The sequence below is a fragment of the Betta splendens genome, chromosome 1, assembly GCF_900634795.4.
Source record: "Betta splendens chromosome 1, fBetSpl5.4, whole genome shotgun sequence".
NCBI classification, from domain to species: domain Eukaryota; kingdom Metazoa; phylum Chordata; class Actinopteri; order Anabantiformes; family Osphronemidae; genus Betta; species Betta splendens.
Genome location: NC_040881.3, coordinates 8,088,853 through 8,115,227, shown reverse-complemented (window position 1 = coordinate 8,115,227; position 26,375 = coordinate 8,088,853). Strand labels below are relative to the sequence as shown.

At 45.4% G+C, this 26,375-nt stretch overlaps 2 protein-coding genes across 8 annotated transcripts in view; one reads left to right on the top strand and one right to left on the bottom strand.

Moving 5' to 3' along the window:
- The window catches only part of LOC114854167 (myosin-10-like), a 33,825-nt gene extending 29,566 nt beyond the window's left edge, over positions 1-4,259 (bottom strand). For 4 of the 7 annotated variants that reach the window (XM_029148331.2, XM_041071086.1, XM_041071085.1 and 1 more), the window contains exons 1-2: positions 4,096-4,259; positions 1,693-2,074 (exon numbers count right to left, since the gene is read on the bottom strand). In XM_029148331.2, coding sequence (XP_029004164.1) covers positions 1,693-2,037 — 345 coding nt within the window. In that variant the 5' untranslated portion in view covers positions 2,038-2,074; positions 4,096-4,259. The remainder of the gene's footprint in view (positions 1-1,692; positions 2,075-4,095) is intronic. The other 3 variants (XM_041071090.1, XM_041071091.1, XM_041071093.1) reach the window with 1 other exon arrangement.
- Positions 4,260-7,699: 3,440 nt separating this feature from the next.
- On the top strand, positions 7,700-16,042 carry cygb2 (cytoglobin 2). Its single transcript, XM_029157711.3, has 3 exons — positions 7,700-8,411; positions 12,398-12,629; positions 13,861-16,042. Exons 1-3 carry the CDS (start codon positions 8,203-8,205, stop codon positions 14,023-14,025), a joined length of 606 nt encoding a protein of 201 aa, XP_029013544.1. The 5' UTR covers positions 7,700-8,202; the 3' UTR covers positions 14,026-16,042.
- The last annotated feature ends 10,333 nt before the right edge of the window (positions 16,043-26,375 follow it).

The window sequence follows — 26,375 nt, the reverse complement described above, 5'->3', positions numbered from 1 at the left end:
CAAATTAATCTCTACTTCAGAAGAAATCAAGACAAAAATGCCTGTCCATCAAGGCACGGACGACTCCATGGCAGCAGCTCCCTCGGCTACGAGGAAGAAGTCAACAAAACAGTGAAAGAAAGGCAGAGATAGTGCGTGACAAAGTAATTGTAAGGCCGTTTAATTCTGACACTGAAGACTTTAGTAGTTTAGTAGTCTATTTATCTGCATTAAGCAGACAGATAGATAAAGGTAGATAGTGATCAATGACTTTTGTGAGACGCTGCTGTAAAAAAAAAACAAAAAAACGTTTTTTTAAATAAAATCTAATGGGTGCGGCTTAAATTTCGGGTGTACCCTATACTGTAGCTTGGAAATTGTGGTAGTGTTTCTCTTCTGCAACTTAATCTGTATACTATGTGTAAATGCTCAACACAATGTTCAGCCTAGAGTCCATGTGTGAAAATTGTTTAAATTGTATTTTCTAATGCAAACAACTATTAAGTATGATGATCCACTGCTATGTATGGAAATACAGTAGAAGGAGGCTAGGCCAGCATTGGTATGTTAATGTGAATCAACACAAAAAAAGAAATCAATCAATCATCAAAAATATACAGAACCTGAAAGACTTGAGTAGTCAAACAATTCTAATCTTTTAAAACTCTATGCACTAGCTTCACGCTTGGGGATCTGTCTGTGAGGAATATAAAAACATATGGTAAATTTGACAAAGCTTCCACATTGGATCAGAAAAGAAGGCGTCTGTGACCCTGCAGAGGAACCAAAACAGCAAAAAGCTGACATGGGTTGCTCGATAATTAAGCGCATGTCTTCTGAGAGCTAAAAAGCATTTCAGTTATGTGAGAAGACAGATGCTGCTTATCAGCAAACAAAGAACTGTGTTAAGGCGGTTTGGTTACAGTGTGACTCAGCACTGGCCTCTCTTCTCCATTAATAGCCCTCAGAAAATACCGAAGAATACATATAAAACACAATGATGGTCTTTTAACCTGGAAAGGTCAGAATTGCCACAATGTACTTTGATATATATTACAGTCACTGGTGCTGATTGTTAACTTTTTTCAACAGGTTTACAAAGAGGTTCTGCCAATAATTGATGCTCAGCTTTGTTGTAAAATGGTAGCAAACAACATATGCTCCCAAGTGGTACAAACAGACAAATCAGTCTCTTGGCAGGAAGCCATGAGTAGACAGTGATCACATGGCAAAGCTCATGCTGCTACTCCTTGCTTGGTCACAATATCCCCCACAATGCTGATGTCAACAGGATAAGCCTTTCATTAACAAGTCATGAACTATTGGTGCCATTATTAAATGTTACTGCAGAAACTCCTTGCAAGTAAATATTTGAGCATGTTTTTGTCTCTGTGGCTGGTGTGAAGCCCTCAGCCCCTACCTTCTCTCTGGGTCTCAGGTGGCCCATAAGCTCTGTGTTTGGATTATTCCAGGAATGCATGTTAAAGTGGGTCATAATCACGGGGGATATTGCCAGCTAATATACTGTAGGACATGATGGCTTGTTAATGTAGAAAATGTGTTGCTTTGCGTCTGTCATTTAGAAGCTCAGAGCCACATAGCTTTTGCAAATATTTTAAAACCTTTATTAAAAAAAAGCAAACGTACAGTTAAAATTTTTAATATAATAGAGGACGTCTTTTTAGATGTTTAAAAGTGACTTGAAATACTTACATATATGAGGCCAGAATAGTAGCGATCCTTGAGGTTGTGAAGTACAGACGCTTCATTCAGGCAGGTGAGTTCAGCCATGTCCTCGACTTTGCTAAACTTAGGTGGGTTCATCTTTTGGATGTCGTCCTTATTAACCACCGCCTTCTTCCCATTCTCTGCCAACTCCACAACCACCTCATCTCCACGCTCCTCACGAACACTGGCAGCCTCGAACCCGTGGCGTTCCGACGGGATCCATACCAGTCTCTTGGCTGTCCAATCGGCTTGGGCAGTTGGGTTGTAGACCACAGCGCGGTCCACAAACAGGTACCGCTCCGGGTCCTCTTGCCCGCTCCTCTGTGACATTGCTGCTGGAGACCAGAAGCAAAATGCACTAGGCCACCTGCAAGTGGGGAGAAAAAGTACGACATTCAGTTGAGAATAAAAATGATATCTACAGTAAGAACAGCAAACTAATGTTACACTGGTTGCTCTTAACATTAGGTCTGTAAGCATTATAAATTACTATGCACATATATGCATTCTGATGAACTGTATGTAATGATGTAATTATTTTCTTTGGTCAAATTAATTGAACATTGTTGGTAGGCAACAAAACAAATATGTTCATGGCTAGCAAACAGAAGTCCCCACAAATAAAGTATAAAAAATGACAACAGTGGCTGTAACAGTTGAGTAAAGGAAGAAGATAAAGTGAGAGCTATTACTGCATAACTTTTATAGTGCGTGTCATCACATTGTCAGCTCTGATGCCAAGCCACATACAGTAGACTGGCTTTAACTGTTGGGCTATAGCACAAGCCATTTTTAGCCCATCAGGTAAGATATCGATTCATATAGCTAATGTTAAAGCTAATGGTAAAGTGCTTAATGATGAAGCATTATTTCATTGTAGCAATACTTTAGGGGATGTTGGCCTGACTGACAAAGGCCTAAGTGTATCACAGTAACGGATGGTTATTACTGGTTGTGACTAAATCTAAATTAACAGTAGAGAATCCTGGACATGTGTGACAGAGAGACCACCGGAGAGAGAATATTTAAAACAAACAGGTGTAAATAATGTGTATTTTGCCTTTTAGGTAAGGACTTTGAGGCGTTTTCTTTGTTCTAGGTTGTTGCATTAGTGTCCAGATGGATTTGTTAGGCCCACACAGACTCATGTGGAAGCCTTTACACCTCCGTCCCTGTGCATAACCAACCCACATATACCGTAGCCTCTTAAAAAGCAAACTCACACGCAGAAATTCACATAATTGAATGACAAAAGGATTTATATTAACATGGTAAATATTTGCTTTTATTGCATTCCAAATAGTATTTATCTAAAGTAGATCATGTAGATTATTTGTGGTTTTTATAGTAACAGTTTAATACAATATGATTTTACAATTACTTTATTATTGGGACAATTACCCACTTAAATAAAAATGAACCTGTAACTTTGCAAAACATTGACTTAACGCTTTCAACAGCTTATTAATGTCTCAGTCTCAAGTGATGTCATGACACATAGCACAAATCTGAGACGAACCTCATCTGATGAACGCTAGGAGACATTTAAACACACAATTAAGTCCCATGCTTAAATCAGGCGCTGTTTGGACACGAATGTGGGTCAGGTCACGGGATGGGGGATCTGTGTGTCTGCTGGCTGCATCCCCTCACTCTGATCCTCAAACAGTTGCTGTACTTCCATCCCCGATTTAGCTCCTCTTTAGGGCGCCGGAACAAATGTCACGCCGAATCATGTGTTGAATATTTACTCATGAGGGCCAGTTTTTTTTCAATTAATGGTAGCTTCTGGAATATCCCGTCATGGACAAATAAGCCGGGCCAAACAGCTGCATCGGCTAGGTTAGCTTGCTAGCGTTAGCTCAAAGTTGGCGTGCTGTGCCTCACATCCCACCCGATGGAAAAGATCCCAGCGACGACTCGACAAGCCCGAGTAAAAGCCCCAACACAAACAGGGGCACGCAGTGGCAGTATTATACGCAGGAAGGTGGTGCAAAAGTGGGAAATGTTTAACGCAGGCAGGGGTTTGGGCGGATGAACTACACAGCCTCCCCACGCAAAATCCCATCAAGGGTGTGGGTGGCTCAAAGACGTCTGGGTGGGGATAAAAGCTGGCGGACAATGACCACACCGCCTCACAGTAGCTAGCTCTATAACGGTAATCCTCTAAAACCCATCACTGCAACGCAGGCTCCCACATGGCATAATGCTGTCTACCAGAAACCATCACTTTGACTCTGCGGCACCGGCTAACATTAGCAAAGCGAACGGTCCTCCATCACTGAAAAGTCATAGCACAATAATCCGCTAGCTAACGTTAACGGCTTCCGCAGCTAGCAGACGCATCCTTGTTCAAATGACCGGTAACGGCGTTTCTGCTGAACTCACCACACGCAGTGTTCAAAGAAACTCTGTCCCGCTGTTTAGCCGTATCCCTCAGATAGATGGAACAGTCCTCCAATGTGCGATAAAACAGTCCCTTCTTTCGCCCGCTCTCTCATCAGTGGTACTCCCCCACCATCCAGCACCCTCTCAACCGAACTCTCGCCGGTCGGGGAGGATGCACCGCACCGCCACTTTCCTTTTGGGTACCACCCACTAAGCATATTAGGTTTTTGATTGGCTCTTAGAGTCTTGTGCCACACCGTGATTGGCCCAAAATAATTTCCGTCCCAAAACTTTTTTAGTTGACGACAACCGCCCTTCACATCCACACCTGCAGGTCTGACAGGTTTTCCATCACGGATGTATGCAGGTATAGAAGCCGTGCGAAAAAAGGAATCAGTTTATCAAAGATGCAGGATCACAGACATCTCTGCTACAGGACAGAAAACACAGAAATACTCAACCTCTACTTACCTTCTCAGACTTATGTGCGTTTTATTTTTGTACCACATTTATTTGACAACTGCAGTTATTGGTTAAGATTACATCATAGTAATTTAATAATTATATAGGGTAATCATTGTTCATTTAGAAATATAATTATATAAAAATAAAAACATATATCATGCATGGTAAGTAAAATTAATTCCACCTTTATCACATGCAAAATAACGGGATGTGCACAATGTATTTAGCCCAACATTATTACCTACTGTATTAACCCATAAGATACAAGAGATGAATTTAAAAGGTGACTTAGACTGGCATGTAGGACCTTAGTGAGGAAGAACTGCACACTCTGGGAGCTTTAATTCTACTCGTCACCCGTTAAAAGTAACTTTACCTGCAGTAACATATACTGTATCATATCAAGGTGCTGTATTTCTGAGGTGGTTATGCTCTGCTATATGGTAACATATTTAAGTGTGTATAAACATTTTACATGAATAAAGACAATTATTGCTGTAGTATAATAATGATCAAAACATTTCTAGAGAATTTACAAATGAATAATCTGTATATTTTTGGTTAATAATACCGTCTAGGTATTTGTACTACATAGCCAGTTTTATATTGTAGGACTTCTTGCACCATATGTTTTTCAGATCTTCTGAGATACGGTTGCTGTTGTTTCTTCCAGTCTGGAACAGATCTCTCCCTACACCTCCTGGCATCCATCTTAAAGTTTTCATCTTGGTGGAGTGCTGCAGTGATAGTCGCCTCCTCACAGGCTTAGAATAGATCCAATGAGTTCACACAGGAATGCAGTTCTGCAGAAAAGCAGCTGTACAAACAAACAACTCCTCAGTTCTCCCAAAACGATATATTTCAAATGTTGAGTGGATGTTTCCATAGAAAACTGCAATTCTAATAATAAATTCAGTTGAATCTCTATTAAAAAAAATCTAATCTCTGCACCTAAAACCGAAAAGGTACCAATAAGGCTGCACTAACTAAGACTGTCTACTGGGTGGAGTCCGTGAACTGCAGTACATAAGGTGCAGTACCCATCAGAACGTTGCCATAGTGACGACCTTCTGGAAGAAAGGCCTAAATAAAAGGTTTATTTAATTTACTTAGGTAAAAATTATCTGAAGACTTCGGATGAAGTCTGAAGAACAGCAAACAAAGAGTAAAACATCAAAAAGACTCATTGTAAAAGTCGAGCAAGATTTGGCAACTTTGTTGCTTTTTTGGTTATTTGCTAATTAATTCATGACTCTTATTACCCAGAGGTAGCTTTTAGCTTTTACGTCTTTGTTTGTTTTTGTTACTCAAATGATTTGACTCAGTGCAATAGACAGTAGAGGGCAGCATCAGTAAAAGTAAACCACACAGATTCAGTGTTTGCTCATTTGTGAATCTTGTTTGCACTGTAGCAACATTTATACTGTTTCTAATTTCATGATAGTGTCTCAGAGGCGCATGAGTTTCACAAAAGCGACTGTACATTGTCTCCCTTTCTTCTCATGTCAGCACTGGTTGATGTATGGTGAGTCATTTATTGCCACACAAATTCATCAGGCACCCAATAGTTGACTTTTTTCTCTGTATTCCACGTCACATATTGAGCATGTGCATAGTTTGAGCAATGGACATAAGTTCTCTAAGCGAGTTATTTCATCTTACCTTGATTGACAGAGTGACAACCTTTGATGTGGCACAAAAATCTGCCATTTTGCAAAATGCTGTGACAGCTCCTTCTCCCAATTGTTGGCTTCTCCAGCCGCCTCTGTGGCATAATAGACCTGTCATCAGAATCGTCCTCCACCCTCCCTCATCTGCTTTGGTCTAGACAGCAGTTTATCAGACATCTCCATCTTTTCTCCAGGCACAGATAAGGAATGTCAGAGGGGGCGTTCTCAATTAAGATGATTTAAGATAAGTGTTTAACCTCCTTGGTCACATTCTTATTTGGTTCTTGCCATCAAATAATAGACTGATGCGCTGCTCCCTTTACACCTTTAAACTTCAAAATGTGGTTATTGGATTCCAGAATTTGTTGTCTCCCATATTTTACTAATAACAATGATTATAAATAAATAAACAAACAAAAAACACAATTTAAAATATAGATGAATTATTGTATCAAGTGAGAGATTTTAGGGAATTGACCTCTATCTATTTTTTCCAAAATAAATGTTAGCCACTGCCTCTGCATCATCATTTGCTTTTTAAAGTGAGGGCAGTATCGCATTCTGACTGATTATAAATGATAATATTTAGACACAGTGTGGTTATGCATCAGCCAGGAAACGGACAGTAATGAAATTCTGACCTATTTCCTGTCTCCAGGTCGTCCTCAGCTTCCTCCTTACCTGGTCAATCGTCTGGTGCAATAAGCACAGAGCGTTTGCGGAGAAGCTGAACCGTTTTATTTTATGTTTATTGTGCCTTGCTGCAGATATACTGTGTTTGTCAATATTTTATCGGCATGCTACTGTATTCAGTTATCTTTAAGCACACAGCAACATGTTGGGCTGTGGAGGTCTAACTCACTTTTAGGTGCCACTGTGCGCTACAGCTGGCAGAGGCCGTCTTTCTTGGATCAGTTCTGGTTCAGGGCTCCTACGGCATCAAACCGGTCACTGGAGCAGGTTAAACACTGAACGGGCCACAGCAGAGATGTGATTGATTTAAGAAGGCAATTTTCCAACACCATTGTGTCAGTCGCACTGGTTATTACATCTTTCAGGCTGGGAAGGTCAGCCTTATCACATACTGTGCTGAGTGCCATTATAACCTGTGATGAACCTGAAGGCAGCGTGGAAAATGAAATCCTGGGGCCTCAGAGTGAAGGCGGCCGTATGTTCATCTGACATCCCCATAGTGCCTGTGCACCATGTTGTAGTAATAATATGTATAAAATGTGTGTGTTTCTTTCATAGAGAGCGATAAATGAAAATGTACTTTTCGTGTGATGCACGTGTGATGCAGATGTACATAGACACCATGTCTGTGTGTGGGGCTGAAGGCTCACTTTCTCTCTCGCCCTCTCTTCATCTCCAGATTACTCCACCCCCTCTCTCTCTTCCTCTCTCCCTCTCTCTCTCCTTCTCCCCATCTCGCTCTCCATCAGGTCCTCCCCACACACACGCGCACACACACACACACACGCACACCCCACAGCCTCCACGCGCCTCATCTCCTTCATCAAAGCCAGAGCAACAGAGAGGGAGAGCAGTGACGGAGGAACAACATCAGCCTCACTGTCAAGCCTCTCCCTCACTGGGGGAGACAGGGGTGAAAGGGAGAGAGGGAAGCAGAGAGGAGACGTGGCGTGGGAGAGCGGCAGCAAAAACAGTGGGACACAAGTTTTTACTTGGCGAGGGAAACTAATGAGGGAGAGTTTGGAGTAGGAGCTCCGCCGTTTCCTTCCCCGTTTTGGCCGCGAGCGCTACCTGCTTCCTCTCCTCCTCCCCCTCCTCCTCCTCCCCCCCCCCCCCTCCGCCCCCCCTCCCCCTCCTTTTTTGCTCCTCTTCTCACCCCGACTTTCCTCTCCCAGCTCCCGCCGTGGGGTCTCAGCTCTCCGTCTCCCTCCCCCCCTCCCTCGCTCCCTATCTCCCGCGCGCCCTGCTGGGAGCCTCCGGGCTGCTGCGGCGCAGGAGGATGTCTCGCCGGGGGTCGTCGCCGCCGCCGCCGCCGCCCTCGCCCCCTCCGCCCCCGCAGATGCTGGGCGTGCGGCGGGGGGACGCGGACTGCGAGGACCGTCCGGAGCGCGCGGAGCCGCTGTCCGACGCGGAGCGCGAGGTCATCCAGGACACGTGGGGACACGTGTACAAGAGCTGCGAGGACGTGGGGGTGTCCGTGCTCATAAGGTGAGCTCCACGTTCTCCTCTTCGCCTCGTCGTGTGAAAACGCGGCAACGTTGCCTCAAGTTGGTGACTGAACGCCATGTGTTCAGTCTTCAGTCAAATATGCTGATATCAGGGGCTGAAGTCTAATGTAGCGGGATCTTTCTCCATATTTTTCATATACTGTCGTTTTTGGGCGACTTTTTGTTTGCATTAAGTAGATAATTGAGCGAAGGTGAGGGGCATGTTATTTTACACGTAATTATCATTTTAAGTATTGAAAGGAGGAATTGCTCGGTTTAGAGGCTACTGTACAATAGTGCGTCCCAGATTCCCTTAATCCCCGCGTGGAGGCGGAAATAGGTGGTATTTTGTCACACAATATTACTGTCTTAATGTGTAACTTTTATCTGGTGTTGGCATGAAACTCGCTTGTTGCGTGTCCAACCACAGTGTTAGGGTGGTGTGTGTTGGTGCTGACAGCTGGAGCACGGAGGAGACTCAGTGCTCCCGAATGCAGCTGGACCGCGAAGCAAAACGCCCCAAAATCAACACAGATTGTTTAAAACACATGGCCGACGGCTGATTCAGGTTCTGAGCATCACAGACACGCCAAAATGCATATTTGTGTTATTAGTGAAAATGTATAGAAATCAAGATGCTTATGTTTTAAACAAATATGGAGTACGTAATCATCTACAAAACTAAATCACAAATATATAATGAAAGCATAGTGTAGGTGAAAAGTGTAGGCTGCACACACTTCATGTGTGGAGTAATCCATGTGCTTCAGATTCTCTCTCTCTCACACACACACACACACACACACACACACATACACACACACACACACACACACACACACACACACACACACACACACACACACACACACACACACACACATTTCTCTCCTAATAAGAGCACGTCTTCTTGCATTTTGACAGGAAGGCATCTTGGTGAATATATTGAGTTTGGTCCTTATCTAAGTGGGTAGTGGAAGACAGCTTAAGCTTCAAAGATGTTTGACTCTGCTTAAACTGAAAGCGCTTTTATTATTGTAACTGCTTAAGTTGCCATTAATGTTTCCATAAACACAAAATCCAACATTTATAAGAGATTTTAATCTTTAACAGTCAGTAATTCTCTGTAGAGTCTCAGTGCAAAGTGTTGCAGAGCAAATGCATTTAAAACAGCAACTGTGCGTTTTTCTGTGTATCAGAACAATGAGGAACGATTTATTCCAACTAAACGGCGTCACGCTAAGAAAGCCCCCAAGGTGCTCGGCGAAATGGACAGCAAGTCGTAGCCAAGGAGACGGCGAGGGCGACAAACTGACTCCAGTGGAGGGCGACGCGATGGCGGGGAGAGAAGAGTGGGCAGAGAGCATGTGTGTGTGTGTGTGTGTGTGTGTGTGTGTGTGTGTGTGTGTGTGTGTGTGTGTGTGTGTGTGTGTGTGTGTGTGTGTTTGTGTGTTTGTGTGTGTGTGTGTGTGTGTGTGTGTGTGTGTGTGTGTGTGGCTTATCTGTGGATGACAGGAAGCAACAAGCTTTGGCACATGAATGCCCCCCACCCCCCCCACCCCATGCCTCGCGCCTCGCTTTCTGCCTCCTCCGTCGCTCCCGTGAGCTCCGTGCGCGCCTTTCTTTCCCTCATTGGCCACATTTTCGCTTCCCTCGATGAAAAGGTGGTCGCGATGGCCGTCAACATCGATTAAGTCGAAGCCAGCGAGCGCGATAGAAAACCAGGATGGTGTTTTGCCGGACTGGGGAGCAACAGGACTGAATAGTGTGCATCCATTAACTGAATTCAAGCTCAACTGTCCACTTCAAATCTTCTCAGCACTTTACATTTCGAAGGCAACCCCTATCTCGGTGCTGTGCACTAAATCTGCCCTCCACAGTTGGCTGGTTTGAGGGTCCTGCGTGACATCAACATTCCTGAATGAACAGTGACAAAGGGCCCGTTGGATCTCACCAATGCCTACAAATGCGAGGCACACGTTCAAACGGCTCATAATGACTCAAACACTGACACACGATGGAGTCCGTCACTTCCAGAATGATAAAACAGCTGATATAGTCCTTACATGTACTGGTTATTGGTTTATGTTCTGTTCTAGAGTCATTTTATTTACTTATAGGTATCTGTCTGTCTTCATTTAATAGACAAGGCCCGTTTTTATTAACAGCACGGAGGCTTTGCTATTTGAGGCAATCATTTTTGTTCCAAGTTCCAACAGCGGCGTCACAGTTGTTCTTGGTGAATTTTAAAAGCTCTTCTAGTCTAATCAGAGTATAATTAACAAGCCTCACTAATGGTTCTGTGTTATGGGCTTAATTGCTTCGATTAAACGCAGAGACAGGTGCGAGAATCTGTTTTTGAAGCGTTCACCAGTTCTATTCTGGTAAAGTGACTAAACATTGTCCCCGCGCTTCAATATACAAAGTCAAACTTCTGTTTAGACACATTATTCTGTTTGAAGGCAAAGTAATGTTCCATTCAGTGACATGACTGATAATATGTTACTTTTCTTTATAACTAATAATATCAACTGTTCATGAGGAATATTTACTTGGACCTAGACTGTTTAAAAAGCTTCCTTGATGTGTGCACTGAACAAAGAAGCGTTCCTCGTGGCGCCAACATGCCTTTTGCCTATTTCCTTCCATTGTTCTGTATTAAACATCTGTATTAAACATCTGTCAGTCCAACACAAGGTGAGTGGACATGAAGAAGCACTCTGTTTCTTCTTCAAACACAACGCCAGTGTTTTTCCTTCAAGCTCTGCCATCACCTTTCATGTTATTCTAAGCAGACGTCCTCCGTATTAGGACAGCGTGCATGTGACAGCTGCTGCTGGGAGGCCCAGCCTTTGTGGGGCTTGTACTGGAAGCCATATATCCACTTTAGCATAGTGTGCTGGTATTCTTTCTCATCTAGTTCATTTTATATTTTCGGCATTCACTGTGGACGACAATGGAAGAATTGCATTGTACTAAACATAATAAAATGTTGAATCACGGATCTGTAGCCCGACACGGGACCCGGGGGGGTCGGACTCCACTTGGGGACTATTTGTACCCGCAACTTCGCAGACAAGCTATAAAGTGGGTCAGAACAAGCGTATGTGTGTGTGTGTGTGTGTGGGCGTGTGTGTGTGTGTAACTCCATCAGTCGGCCGGCGCGCGTGTCTGACGCCGTTATCTGCACTCTGCACAGTTGTCACTGGAAAGTGACAATACTTTATCTGGGGTTTGTCACAAAGCCCCTCAAGCGAAGCCTGTGGAGGATTTACGTCTCGGCCGCGCAGCCTCTCCTCCGTTCTGTCTGTGCTGCCGGGAGCTCACAGTCGACCGTGAAAGCCCCGGAATCAAAACAAGGCTTTGTGACTGGAACCCCACAAGGCGGTTTCCATTTTCTTTGTTTATCTCTGCGCTTCCATCTACCGTGGCGGCTCAAGACCGGAATTTATTACTGTACACGCGCCTGTAAAATAACCCACTGTACGTAGTGGGCAGGGGTCAGTCCCAACATAACGGTGGAAATGCTGTGTTCCACATTAGCCAACGCTTTAAATGTTCCTGAATGCGCCATCATTTTAGGGCCAAACACAGTGCACGGTTGTAAATGAGATGGATATTTCAGCAAACCCCAGATAGCGACGCATGGTGCGGCTCGTTAACGTGCTGCACCGCGACTTCCAGGATCTACCAAGCAGCGGCCGACGTGACAGGAAATTAAACAGCAATCTTCGCCACACCTGCGTCTAATTACAGTCTAATCAGTGAAGGTTTCTGCCGAGCGCCGACGGGGCAGAGACGGATTACACGCTTCACAGCTGAGTGGAAGCGCTTCACTTCACCTACAAAAACCGCTATAGAGTAAAACAGTAATGTACTTATACATGCTGTTTGTAGCGCGTCGGTAGCTTTAACACCTCACGTACTGAGAGCCGGAGGGACCAAAGCTGAAATAAAGAGCTTCCTCGCTCTGCTTCGCCTCCTCAGGTTCTTTGTGAACTTCCCGTCGGCCAAACAGTACTTCAGCCAGTTCCAGGACATGGAGGACCCCGAGGAGATGGAGCGAAGCAGCCAGCTCCGCCAGCACGCCTGCAGGGTGATGAACGCCATCAACACGGTGGTGGAGAACCTCCATGACCCCCAGAAGGTGTCGTCGGTGCTGGCCCTGGTGGGAAGGGCCCACGCGCTGAAGCACAAGGTGGAACCCGTGTACTTCAAGGTACCTTCAGGAAATAATCTTCACGCCTCCTTCTTGCTGCTTTACTGTTTCTCTCTATTTCCCCGAATTATTAACAATCTCATTAATTAATCCGGTGCTTTAGTGCAATGTTTCCTGGTTTTGACCGATTAACTTCATGTGATTTGTGAAGGTATCTGATTTTCATCTCCAATAATTTTCTCATTACCAGTCTAATATCACAGGGCTTGTTGGGCCAAACACTACCTTAATGGATTTTCCCCAGTGTGTTCAATGCAGCTGTTGTGTAGATATTGAATTATACGTTACTGTGATCCAGCCATTTGGCAGCCAGTCAGACTGCATTCACGCTCATATGTACTCAGGCCCTGATTACCTGCGCAGGCAGTGAAAGACTCAATCAGAATAAATATCGCCCCGAGAGCCAGCGTTTAATTTCAGCCATATGCTCGCATCGTTTCAATATGCTTCCCTCTTCATCTGATTGGAGAGGGGAGCATATGCTCCATGCTTCCCGTCCTCGAGTGTTTCCGAGCGTTGTATGCAGTAGGTTCGGAAATGCAGCTGTGAGGTGAACACGCGCGCAGCATCCGAGCTCCCTCCGCTGGCTTCCTGCCTCCACAGTGTGTTTTTAGGCCTGACTGAGAAGCCATGAAACAGATCGCACCCCCCCCCCCACACACACACACACAGACACTCAACCACATGCTGTACATGTTGAAAGGTGATTCCTTCAGGTCATCATCATTCAATACTTTCATATTTTGTTATCATGGTACTGTGTGAATGTGTTTAGTGAAATTATTTGTAAGGAAATAAAAACATTTCCTTCATACTATAACTGCTCCTATAATAATAATGAGTTAGTGCCACTGTCTTTATCATTCACTCCAGATGTTGTGTTTGGTGAAATGTGCTTTTTTATTGTCACATAACTTTATGCGTTTTCAGCTGCTCGTCTCCAGCGTTTCAATAGACCCGTCTCTCCTTGCGGTGCTTTCGCTTTATGTCCTCTCTTGTACTGATGAGTCGCTCATCCTCTCCTCTGGGCCGTTTGTCTGCATTTCCAGTCCGCCCACCACGTTCATGTTACTGTAATCATTTTCACCTTTTCATTCTCACCTGTGTCGCCCACTTGCGCGATGCAGAACCCCAGCGTTCCTCGTTCTCCTCCGTCCCGTTAAACCTCACGCTTCCACTCTCTCTCTCTCCCGCTTTGGTTCAACTTTCCTTCTCGCCTCCTTCCCTCCAGATCCTGAGCGGCGTGATGCTGGAAGTGTTTTCTGAGGACTTCCCGGAGTTCTTCACGGCCGAGGTGCAGGTGGTGTGGTCCAAGCTGATGGGGGCGTTGTACTGGCACGTGACCGGGGCGTACAAGGAGGTGGGCTGGCTCCAGGTCTCCAGCTCAGCAGTGTGAAGCATGAGAACGGCGTAAATCAGAATCCCGTGGACTCAACAGCTAAATTATGTGTTTGTGATTAAAATGTGGAAGAAGAAGAAGTGGACATGAGAGGAGATCAGGGATGGTTTCACAGACATGGATAAGATTAATGTGATAATAATAACTTCACTGTTGGACACATCATTTCACTCTCCTAATGCAGTTTTTCCTAAAGTGGTCAATGCAGTTTTTTCAAACGCTACCGTGATTAGACAATTACTGACATTTGTTGGCTTAGATCCTGTACAAAGATTTCAGTACAGTATATCGCATACTGTGTGTGGAAGTGTTCCATTGGTGTTTTTCTGTGTCTGAGCCAGAGATTCTTCCGGTGTTTCCACACACTTTAGCTCGGCTGTCCCTTAAAGGACGCGCGGCCTATTGGAAAATAAAAAAAAAAAAAGCACCAACTTAATCTCCTGCGCCTCGCGTTGTCGTTGTCGGTGTTCCATCAGCAAGCGTTAGACGCACGCAGTAGATACAGTAGATTGTCACTTTAAGGAGTTCATTTCTGTGGAATCCTGCTGAGAGAGAGGCGGTCGGACGCGCCTCATGCTGTGAGGAGGGATTCTTATTGCTTGTTGAAGCCCAGGCTACGGGACCATGTAGCTGCTGACTGTTAATAGATAGACAGATAGCGTCCTCCTACAGTATATCCTCATGTGTAGGGGACCGGCCCCTCTCCTTCTCTATTGCGTGCTCTCAATGTTTAACTGTGCAGAGGTGTTGCTTGTGTAAGTGTACAGTTGGCGTGTGTGCATACTGTTCCGCCTTTGTTTACAGCCCACTGGCGCTGATGGAATCGCTTTAACGCGCGGAAGGGAGGGGGGGGGGGGGCGTCTGCGAGCGAGAGCGCTTTTCTTCACAGAAACGTGGTTGAGGCGCATGATGGCGGCACGCGAGCACCCACACGTGTGCACACGCCCCCGCCGCCAGTATTTACACCACCGTCGCTTGGTTCACCCCCACCCGAGGGGCGTCGTTCATCATCCGGGGCCGCTGCTCGCTGTCAGACTGCACCTCACGTACCCTCCCCTTCACCTGCGCTGCCACTTACAGTCCCCATATGCGAGTCTCCCTCCAGTTAATTCTGTAACGCACGCAGTAAATCCGTTTAGGACGGACGTTTGATCCAATCTCGGGTTCGCATCTGCTCCACTGACGTCCTGTGTGTCCCATCAGACCCCCCGCTGCCATCGGCATCTGGCATTAATGACGACCTAATGAGTCTCCTCGCCTCCTCATCAGGTCATTCATCTACTGTAACTTCCCATTACCTCCATTAGGACCGCGCCACTGAGAGCAATGGCAATTATGACTTAACAGACGGCTTTGAAGCCACCGCGCCACTTATAATAATACCTCACAAACTTCTGCTTCACTTGGAAAATGAAGAAATTGCAGAAATTCACACGTTTTTTTAATGATTTATGTGATTATGATTTGAATCAGAGATAATAATAATAGATATCTTTCAACATTCTTATGAAATGCATGTTTCCTGTTGCTAGTGTCTGCAGGTCCCTCCTTTTACCTGACTCTCGACTCGGGCATCAGAGCTCAGCTGGCATCAGCTTATCAAACGCTGTACTTCATAGACAAACACATGCACAGCTGATTCAACCATCTCGCACGCTAAGCTGCAGTTGTCATTGTTTTTTTTGTCTATGCAGTTTTGCTCGTTCATGTTACACAGTCATCGTCTGTCTGCAAACAAGGGCATACGTGGAAGTACACATTCTGGTTTTTGAAGCGTTTCTGTCAATTAGTTGAGAAGTTAGGAATTTATATTTTTCTATATATAACTACAAGAAGGACTCGACTATGTGTATTTGAATACTGTATATGAGTATGTAACTGTGTTCTGCTTGTTAGTAGGAGCGAGTGCAGTGGCTTTGCTTGTTTCATAGTGTTTTGAGCATGTTTGCACATGATGTACCACAGACTTGTACCTTTCAGACCCGATAAAATGTTCAATAAAATCTTGTCTGTCCTGCTGGTCCACGTTGTTTAAGCATAAAGACAGAGTGCACGTGACTGTAAGGCTTTTCTGAGGACAAGCATAGGATGTCAGGTATATTTTCTCATATAGGCTTAAATGAATATCAAGACTCGTCAACTGTGAAATGGTAGATTTCCAGTAGCGACCAGATGAATTACAGAAATCAAGGAGCAGATGTTGCAGCCGTTAGTTCAAGCCAGTCTGAAAATGTTGCGTTCAGGTTACATCACCTGGAACAAAACTGCTTTTTAAAAAAAGGACTCACTTTCGTTTTCTGTAAAATAAATTGGGAACTTAGGAAAAGTGTGGGAAGATACGGGCTACGGTGACATTTCATTCGCCACTGTTAGATGTTAACCTTCTCCTCTCAGCCTGATGCGCCTGCAGTTTAACAGCCCACTACTGACACACAGCCTGTGTTCTGATCCTAATAACTCACAGAAATCTAAATCATCACATAAACTTGTTAAATAACAACAGAGGTGAGTGACGGACAAGCAAACCATGGGCCCAAGCTGTAACACAGCGTCCACTGTACAGTATGTGTGGACACGTTGCACCGTGTGAACGTCTGAGTCGTGATATAAGCCCAAACAAAAATCTGCTCATATACAGAACAAAGCAACAGTTTACAAGGTTGCTGGGAAACTGCTGCTGTGTCTGCAGCGATGTGACTATTACGCATGCATACGCGTACAGTATGTTCCCATCCACACCAACACGCTTCGCAAATGCTCCACGTGTTGCCTGTTACTGTTAAACCTTGTGGAGCACACACTTCAGTGCTGAACGCTAGAGAGGCTGCAGAGATACGGCGTTGGGAAACGGAAGCGGCCTCTCCCTGGGAGGTCCAGAGCAGCGGCGGAGCAGAAATGCCTTTTGGCTCAGATTCTCTATGAACATGAAGTGTGTTAAAATCCATTCTTTGATGCGCATGAAGCCACTGCAGCGATCTGAGAGCCGGCGCGACACGCTCCACTTTCTGGTGTTAGTGGTTAGGTTTTTTTTTGTATTTATGTTATAATAAGTTTAGTTCTTCAGCCTCAGAGAAGCGTGTGTTTCTTTTTCCGAGCATTCAGTCAAATCCAGTTTGTTTAAATCGCGCTCGGTTTCGCCGTTCCTGGAACCAAAGGTGTTCGTGACCCAGATAACCTAACGTCACACGTATCTGCTGCCTGCAGCTAGCGGCTGCTGCACACGCACGCACTCTGCTTGGCAGTCCCACTGTTTCAGGAACAAGAGATAATTAATTGGAATGAGATGTAAATGTTCTTAATCAATGATTAATGGTTGCATGTTCGCTGCTTGACGCTGCAGGCGAGACTCTATCTAAGGCTTCAGTGGGATGTTTTTTCTTTTATTCATCTTATCTACTATGGAAATAAGGCATATGTAGTGTTTTATATGGACTTTCATGTGCTTCCTGAGAGGGAACATTCATTCCCCTCTTACTTGAATGGTGATTCCATATATAACACACATTCATACGTATGTAAATTATAGCAAAAGCGTTATAAATAAAAAATTGGAATATAGATGATCCCCATTGGAATCAAAGTTGTGTCCAAGTGAAAACAGGTGAAACAGGTAAACAGTTCCACAAATAGAGCGCCTCCACCCCGCTCAGTGGTCGACACCGACTTGTCACCATGGCGACTCATTCTCCTGCTGCCAGGTATTGTCATCTGCGGAGCGGGAGCTGGTAACAGGGTCTCATCGCATCCTGTGGGGCTGAGGCACAAGCACATCAGCCTAAGTACACACACACACACGCACGCACGCACGCACGCACACACACACACACACACACACACACTAATAATATTTTTGGGAATGAGCAGCGGGTCCCGGCAGAAGGCAGCAACAGGAGACGTATTACCAGCGCTAAGCTACTCAAGCAGCAATAACACGGTCTTATCTTTTAATGATGGTCTGCCACACATCTGCCTCTGTCAGTAGCAGAGCTACTGGGATTAGCCAGCTGACCTGCGCTGGTTCTTCTCATGGAAATGAGACTGAGAGATCGCTGGACAGATAAACGCAGCATTGCATCACATACAGACGCATCCTATGATCAATAAAATACATTTATCTTACTAACATACAAGAACATAAATAAATTACAAATTTATGAAAATCCTGTTTCACTGCACGTTTAGGACTGTGTGAGTCCATTTGAGGAGCAACAGCACAAATAACAGCCAGGTGACACCCAAAGGCCCAGCTTCTCCGTCACTGCTGCTCTCCATCAACACGACGCCTGATGGATTTTCCATTTAGGCGCCACGAACGCGTCTCTGAGCGGCGGATGAGATGCGCAGCCACACGGCGGCGACTTGGCATTCCAACGCGGACTCCCATCCGTCTGTCTGTCTGTCAGGGTCCGCGACGGGCCGCTGACGGGGTCACGCGTGCCGCCGTGGTGAATGTCATCGCTGCCTCCAGCGCATCAACGTTCTGCCTGCAGGAAATTCAATGCAAAGCTTCAGCCCAATGTGGGTTTAGTCTGAAAAGTTGGCTTTGCTGTCTTTTATTGCTGTCCATGTAAATGTTCCTGAGCCCTTCCCTCTGCAGCTGCTTGCTCTCCTCCACTCACGCTCACGCGGTGCTTTCCATCATTGTAATCAACGCCTCATCATAAAGGTCGGCAGCCGGCATTCCTCCGCTGCCGGGTTGTCTGTCTAACAAACATCTGCATGTGTATCACACGCGGTAAATGTCAGGCAAGAGGTGCTGAGACTCTGCAGGCATCGTGCACAAAACATGCAGACGCATCACGGCGTAGCTTAGTGATGCAGCAGGGCAGCGTCAGTGGCGCTGGCTAATCTGGGACGGACTAATCCTGCGGCAGCGGAGGCGGCGCCTGGAGCTTCTCTCTCTGGTGGTGGGTCACTGGTCTCTGGTCACTGGTCTCTGTGAACCATGTGCACCACCATCATGTTCCTGTCCGCGCTTGCTCTCCTACTGCGGCATCATGTCTTCAGCCACGCCAAGACGTAAGTTGGTGTGGTTTACACCTGAAACAAACCTCTATAAGATCATTGTGGACCGGAGCCAATGCATGTTTATTTTGAATGTTCAGTGAGGAAAGACGTTCTAGGTCACTGCAGATGCAAGACTTGGAAATGTTATGATTACATTTATAATGGCCACTGGGCCACTTGTGCAATACATGGTTTAAGTTTGGGTTTAAATCCAGTGATCAGATGCGTCTCAGGAAACCTTCCTCTGGTTAAATGAATGCACTCACATTTTCTGGCCTCCTGCAGTACTTGTACCTGCAGACACTCACCTTTGGGCAGACCTGCTTCTCCCACTCAGCACCTGCAGGTTCTGGTTTTTAATACTTTTTCACAGTGAACGTCTTCCGTTCTTTGCAGGGATATTCACACTTGACAGAGCCTTACTTTAGATGTCATCATCCTCACGTTGTCGGGACACTGTATTACGCTCTCCACACAATCGCGTGTCGTGAGGCGCTTGTCCATATCTAATGTACGGGCATGACGAAGGAGAGGCCTCCGTGTGAGTCATTTTCCAAGAGCCCGGTCCGACTTCGCCAGCCTGACCTCCAGGCAGGGTCCGTCCTTGAATCTGCAGCTCATCACAGTGTTTAGCGTCTATGGACGAGCAAACCAATTACGCGGTGTGAATAATACAGTGGTTTGGGGCTTGAATTGATTCCAAGGTGACTGCGTGCCGGGAAACTGATTGCTAAGAAATGCTTTTGTCTTCCTCAGCCTCGTGGTGTTTGTTTGGGGACCGACGGGATCCTCTGACAACTGGAGGCTGTTTAGAGCTGACTCAAACTGGAAAACATTGATGGCAAACAGCAACTTTATATCGAGAGCAGCAGTTAAACTAACAACTCATGTCTAAAAACCTTACACTATAATAGATGTTCAATGTGTCTAGAATAAAGTAGGCTGTAAATATATTGAAAGACTCATGCAAAAAAATATGCCATAAAGTCTGTTGCTTAAAAATGATATAATGAATTTAGACATATTTTATTTTAGGAGCTCTGGAGTTATTTCATCTAGAAATATGAGCAGTCGTGAAGGTGATGCGTTAACGGAGTAATTTCACGCTCAGATAAAAACGAAATGAAAGGAAATACTGTACATTTGCATGGTACTATTCTAGAGCAGCTACAGTACGTGGAGTTCAAGGAACATTTTCTTCCAGACACCCTCTGGCCACTTTCATCCACACTTTAACAGCTCAACAGCTATATATTTATAGAGCCATATAATGAATCATATCAACAGGCAGAAATGGAAAAAAATGTTCAACAGATTCGTACGTTATGGGTGCGCCAGTCGTGTGTCATTGTAATGAACTCAAACATTAAAATCAGCTTTGGAAAACGTTCTGCAGCGAAAGCAAAAATATAATTCTACGTTGTTCCATTTTTTGATAAGGTTGAAAGACATCCTAATTAAATCCCATTTTCTTTGTGTGCATTCAGTACAAACCAACCTCAGCCCGTTGATGACTGCAGGAAAAGTTTGTCCACAGAAAAACACAATGCAGAATAAACAGAACAAATTTGTATTCAAGTGGAAGACCACACACACACACACACACACACACACACACACACACATACACACACACACACACACACACACTCCCTTCTTCTGTGTGTGGCCATAACGAGGTAACATGTATCCCAGCATCATCGACGCCTGTCCTCACCCCCGTCTCGTTCATCTCTCAGCTTTCCTAAACGCTCAGAGGAAAAGGAGTCGTCCTGTGTGCAGAGCAGCAGCGACTGTGAGAAGTGAAGTGAAGCTCACGTAAAGACTGTTTAACATCACCAGTGCTTTTTATAGATCAACTGTTTTGGTCGCAACCAGTCCTCCTGGTAATATGCAGAATTTGTATTGTTGCAATGTACAGTTTTACAGAGCAGTATGGACATGATATTATTTTAGGTGCTTTATTCTTCATATTGTTTAATATAATTGATTATGAGGGAATATTACGTCAAAAAGACATGGATGAATCTGCCCATTAGCTGTGTGTGCAGTAGGAAAAGAAATATTCCAGAGTCATATTAGGACAAAGGTCAGAGGTCAAAACCTACCTGGCCACAGATGCACCCAGCTCACACAGCACTAAAGCCTCATGTGAACATTTATTTACTTGTTACTGTACATTAGAAACATTATTCATACATACATACTATGGTCCTCCAGCATGAGACTGCTTTTAATGAGCAGCCTCAGCAGGCGAAGGTAAACGGTGACAGTCGCAGTCCCACCCACAGCTCAGCTTCCTATAGAGGAGTATCAGTTTCTAGAGTAGAGTTTCCCTGGAGGACGTCGTGCTGAATAGAGAGGGGGCAGACGTGGTCACTGCACAAACCCAGCGCACAGCGGGCAGAGGGGGCGTCATGGCCGGGAGCGGAGAGGCAAGCTACCCACAGCACTGGAGGGATGTACGAGCGTGGAGCATAGAGAAGAGACAGAACCACAGAGTAAGATCCCTTGAACACACGGCGTTCGCTGGTTCCATTTCCTGGGATTAGTCGTTCTCAGCTCTTGAATGCATGTTTGTCTTTAGAGCCAATACTAAGTTATTCACAGTGTTGGTTCATTGTAATTCTTTACCTGCCGCAAGCGGTGCCGTGTGTCTGTCGCTGCACATTTACAGCGGTTTGACTTTTAAAATGCTGTCGCTTGCAGAACTGCAGACACATTTTCATCCAGGAAACTTGATCACAAGTTTCATCTGTACAAACAAAAGATAAAATGCAGAGCTAGATGAATGTTTGCTTTTAGATTGTGAGTCATCATGAGCTAAATTTACGTGAGCACATCTCTGTTTCACCTGCTTTATTCTGAGTTAGCTGGAAGCAAACATGAGGGTTCTAGAGAAGGTGTAACAAAGGTCTGTGACTGTGAACATTTGTCCAAAGTTTCAAAAATTGCAATGAAGCAGAAGTGGTAAGTAACTTGTGCCTTTATTCAAGCACTGTATAAAATGAATAAAATATGTGTAATATACAGTTAATATTGTAAATTTCCATCTGGGATCCATCCATCCATCCATCCATCCATACAGTCTTTTGAATGATGTAAAAATAGATCTAGAATTGTAGTCATTGCTTGTTAAAACTTTTCACATTTGCCATCATTAATATAGATTTAAAGTTAGATGAAGCTCATAGTTGTAGCTGCCTGAGTCCAGACTGTCCTCCGTACCTTGAGGTAATTAGGCTCATCTACAGTACGTGACTGTAACAGTAGATGTGCTGTACGTGGAGCCACTCCCTGGCGCTTCTTGAATATTTTATCAATAAAAGCTACACGGCTCTGCTGCGATCAAACACAGTGATGAAGTAATTTGCAATCTTTTTCCCTTTGCTTTCGTCCTTCATCCACCTTCATCGACACAGATGTGGGTCTTGGATGTGGAGGCTGTCCTCAGGTCCATGGCCAGACAGCTGGTGAGTGCAGGAGGCTGCTGTGAGACACATCTGACTGATATTTGTTAGGTGGTTCCCTCTGATGCTGTTTGTCCTTTGATTGAAATCCCAGTTTTGCGTCTACATCTTAGCTTGGACCCTTATATTCATGTCCACAAGTACAGAAGACGCTCACTAATAGGACACAATGCCACTCAGCTGCATTGTCGACCAGTTTAATAAAAGATTAATATAATATTAATAACAAATATTAGCCTGTGGTTGACGTCCATGCTAACCAGCTAATTTACACTATTTGCATGTCTTTAGTATGTGTCACACTGTATATGTAATACCTGATGGAACGTTACCATTTTACCAACACAACATGCTGTGAATGTTGTCATTTATTGCATATTGTGGGCAGTGAAGCATCAAGCTAATCTCCTCTTCACCCCAGGAAGCTTCTCTGGAGAAATATCCTCGCTGTGGGACTGGAGACAGCCCAGGGGTTCCTCCACCGCCCCTCTGCCCCAGCAGCTCCCTCTCCAGTCACACTAAGTGATCTACTTTGGAGGTTTTACGTAGATTTCATTCGGCACCAGAGATTTCGCATTTAAGTTTGTCTTCTTTATCTTCTTATTTAGAACATTATGCGTAAATTTCAGCAAACAGGAGCTTCACCAAATCAGCAACACTGAAAAGACATTACATGCAGCTGTAGTTTGGCTCCAGCTTGCTCTGATAACCTTCACGGGCTTCAGCCGCTCGTCGGATGACGTCGTCTCGTAAGCTGCTCTGCAACGTTCAGCGCAGGAAAGTCATTTCACACCTGAATGTGTCTTCCCTCATCCGTCACCGAGGACGCTTGCAGCTTCCCTAACTTTCTGCACCCGTCAGACCAGAAATAAACCGTAATGCAGTGCACGCGGTGCTTGGTGCCGCGTCTCCTCTGTGCACATGGATGCAACAGGTTTGATCGCCTACATCTTCTAGCACGTCCTCTAACATAATGCCCAGCACAGGCTTAATGACTGAGCTGTATGTTCAGCCTCTCTGCAGTTTACTGTATAAGCTGTTCCCTCGCTGACACAATGAGATCCTGTTATTTCCTCCCTGATTGCATAAATGATTGAATTCTTCTTTGTTGTTTTCCTGTTTGTGGTCCCTGGGACACCAGTGTGCATTCAATTTGCGGCCCCCCGGGACCTCTGGGCCATTTTTAAAACGGGCCTAAAACAACCACTGTGAGAGGAATATGGAGTGTTATGCATTTACTCAGTTCCAGACTCTATTACACCAAATGTCTGTTTTTGTCACCGCAACAACTGTGTGCCGAATCCATCCAGCTGTAGTAGACTATTGGCAGCAGCCTGGGGAACTAATGTGCCTAAAATGCCCCCTGGCACCGCCTGCACTTTGGATCGGCCTGTGTAATCAAGGGAGGACACAAATGTCTGCAGATGGTGGCGGCGACTCTTCCATGCAGCTCATGTTGTCTCCGGCCTTGATGAGCCGTGTGACTGGAATTATAAGGTGAACACGGGGAAGCAGCTGTGGTAATAAGAGTGGTCTTCCTGCACGCCGAGGCAGAGTATTGCAGCTAATCTAATGAAGAGGAGAGAGCCATGGTTTCTAATGGGAAGGTCAGCACTGACGCAGGCTAATACAGAGCCTCATTCTTCCTCAATCACTGGGGGAACGCAGGTATCGCCGACTTCAGCGTCCGTCCACTGCAGATTTAATATAGAGAAAACAGGAATGAAAGGGGCACTAGTGAACTTATTGGCTCCTGAAAGGTGGGCTTTGTTTACGCTGTTGACCGTCGGCTGCAGTGGACGAACAGAGGGCTTTTAGGCATCGAGTCAATACTGTGACCTGTTTTAAAGCTGTCGGGCGGCAGGCACAGGTCGGGACAGTATGTGGTCCCGTTTCCATAGCAACCATGGAGCTGGGGTCACTTACTGGACCCAAATATGGACCAATCAGTTGGTCTTTCAGTTATGGCTAAAAAAAATAGTAGAATATTTGCTGTAATGCATATGTTATAGTGTTAGAAGCCAAACATCCTTCATCCAGATGTAAACCCAGTGGCTAAACATCTGGAAACCCCTAAACAACAGACGTTTAGGTCTATCACTCATCTCTTGAGATTCAATTGCTTGAGAGATGTGTCATATGCAGGCTCTTAACTCTTCTCCTGTCTTTACCTGCAAATAAACATGACTCACAGTAATTCACATAGCGATTGAAGCGCCTCCTAATCAGCAGCTTGATGAACAAAGCCGCAGCCTTCTGCTGCGAGAGCAGGAATCCGACGAGGTGCCACTCAAAGGCAATTAATACCGCTCCTCCACACTCTGAACTGAAGCCCTCGCGGTGGAAAACGCCTTCCCTCGCGCTCTCGCTCTCTTTATTCCTCCCCAGTCTGATGGCCTGTGGTTTTGTCGGGAGGCTGGAGTGGGCTGGAGAGGTTGTGAGAATAACAAGGTGTCCACTGAAGCAGCATGATATGTTTGCCTGCCTCTTTCAGCACCGCTGAGAGAGGCTGCCACTTCAGGAAATGAGCAGCCGCGTACGGAGGAGCTGCCGCTAATAGGTCACGTATTAAAAGCATCATGGAAGTGAACCTGAGGTTGACACCGTGACACCGGAGGAAATGGAGGTGAGGGAGGACGGGAGACCTCCATTAAGAATAAGCCTGATACTGTATGTGCGCGGTTATAGGTGTTGCCACACATCAGAGAACTGTTTTGAACACATCAACAGGCCGGCTCAAATTTCCTTTCAATTTAACCTGCCGTCGGGTTTCACCATACGACAAACAGTCAGTGTAAAACAGGGCTTTGGCGAATTACATGAACTCCCTGTAATCGGGTCAGGCAAATTGGTCCAGTCACTTAGCAAGAGGGCACGTCGCCCCCCGTGACACGTATCAGTGCTCATGCATCATGCTAATCCAGCCGCCTCTGCTCAAACCCCAGAGTGGAGGCGACCCAATGAACCACGTCCACGGTTAATGAGGAGTGATGCTCCCCCTGCAGAGGGACGGGCCTGGGCTCCCCCCGCCTGCTCCTCCTGGCTTAGCTGGAGCTCGACCACTGACTCGGACGCCCCGTAGCTGCTGGGTGGAAGCTGAGAGGAGACATGTTCAGTTGATACGGCTCATGATTGACACATTAAAGGTTAAAACGAATCTGAGTTTATCAACAAACATTAAACTAATCTGTGTCTTATTAATTTCATCTCATCAGATAGATTTTCAGAGTAATTTCTAAGCTCATTATAAATTGTAATGACTTTAAGTCTCCACCTGCACCACAACGGGCTTATAATTGTAATTTGAACGTACCGTATCCCCATCATCCTGAGCTCCAGGCTACGTTATTTACTGCTAATGAACCATGCTCACACACTAAACTACAGCGAGGCTGCCACTGAGGGCATGTGGGCATGCTGAGGTTATTTGGCTCAAAGCCCAGCTGTGTCTAATACATCCTCACCAAGCCCCAGACTTTTAGCGGTGTTTTAAATGACTTTTCAGTTTCCACAGGACCTAATGTGTGGAAGATTGAAAATGACTTTGCATGAAATTACAGAAAGTCATTAGATTCTCCATGAAGCGCCCTGGCAGCACCAGCACCAGCAGCACCAGCAGCAGCAGCAATGTGATTAGTGCTAAATGATATATTTCACAGTTGAGGCTGCAGATTTCTGCTGTTTATCACCATTAAAACGTATCGTTTCGCAGCTCTGCGTGCTCCATTGTTTGCATAACTGTTACATAATTACGGCGGGGGCCTCGACGAAGGCGGTGGGCATCTGAAGAAACAGAGCAGAATTAAGGGGCACCTGAAGGCGAGCCGGGCGGACAGGCGAAACCTTCCTGCGAGCCGTCAGCGTAAGCGG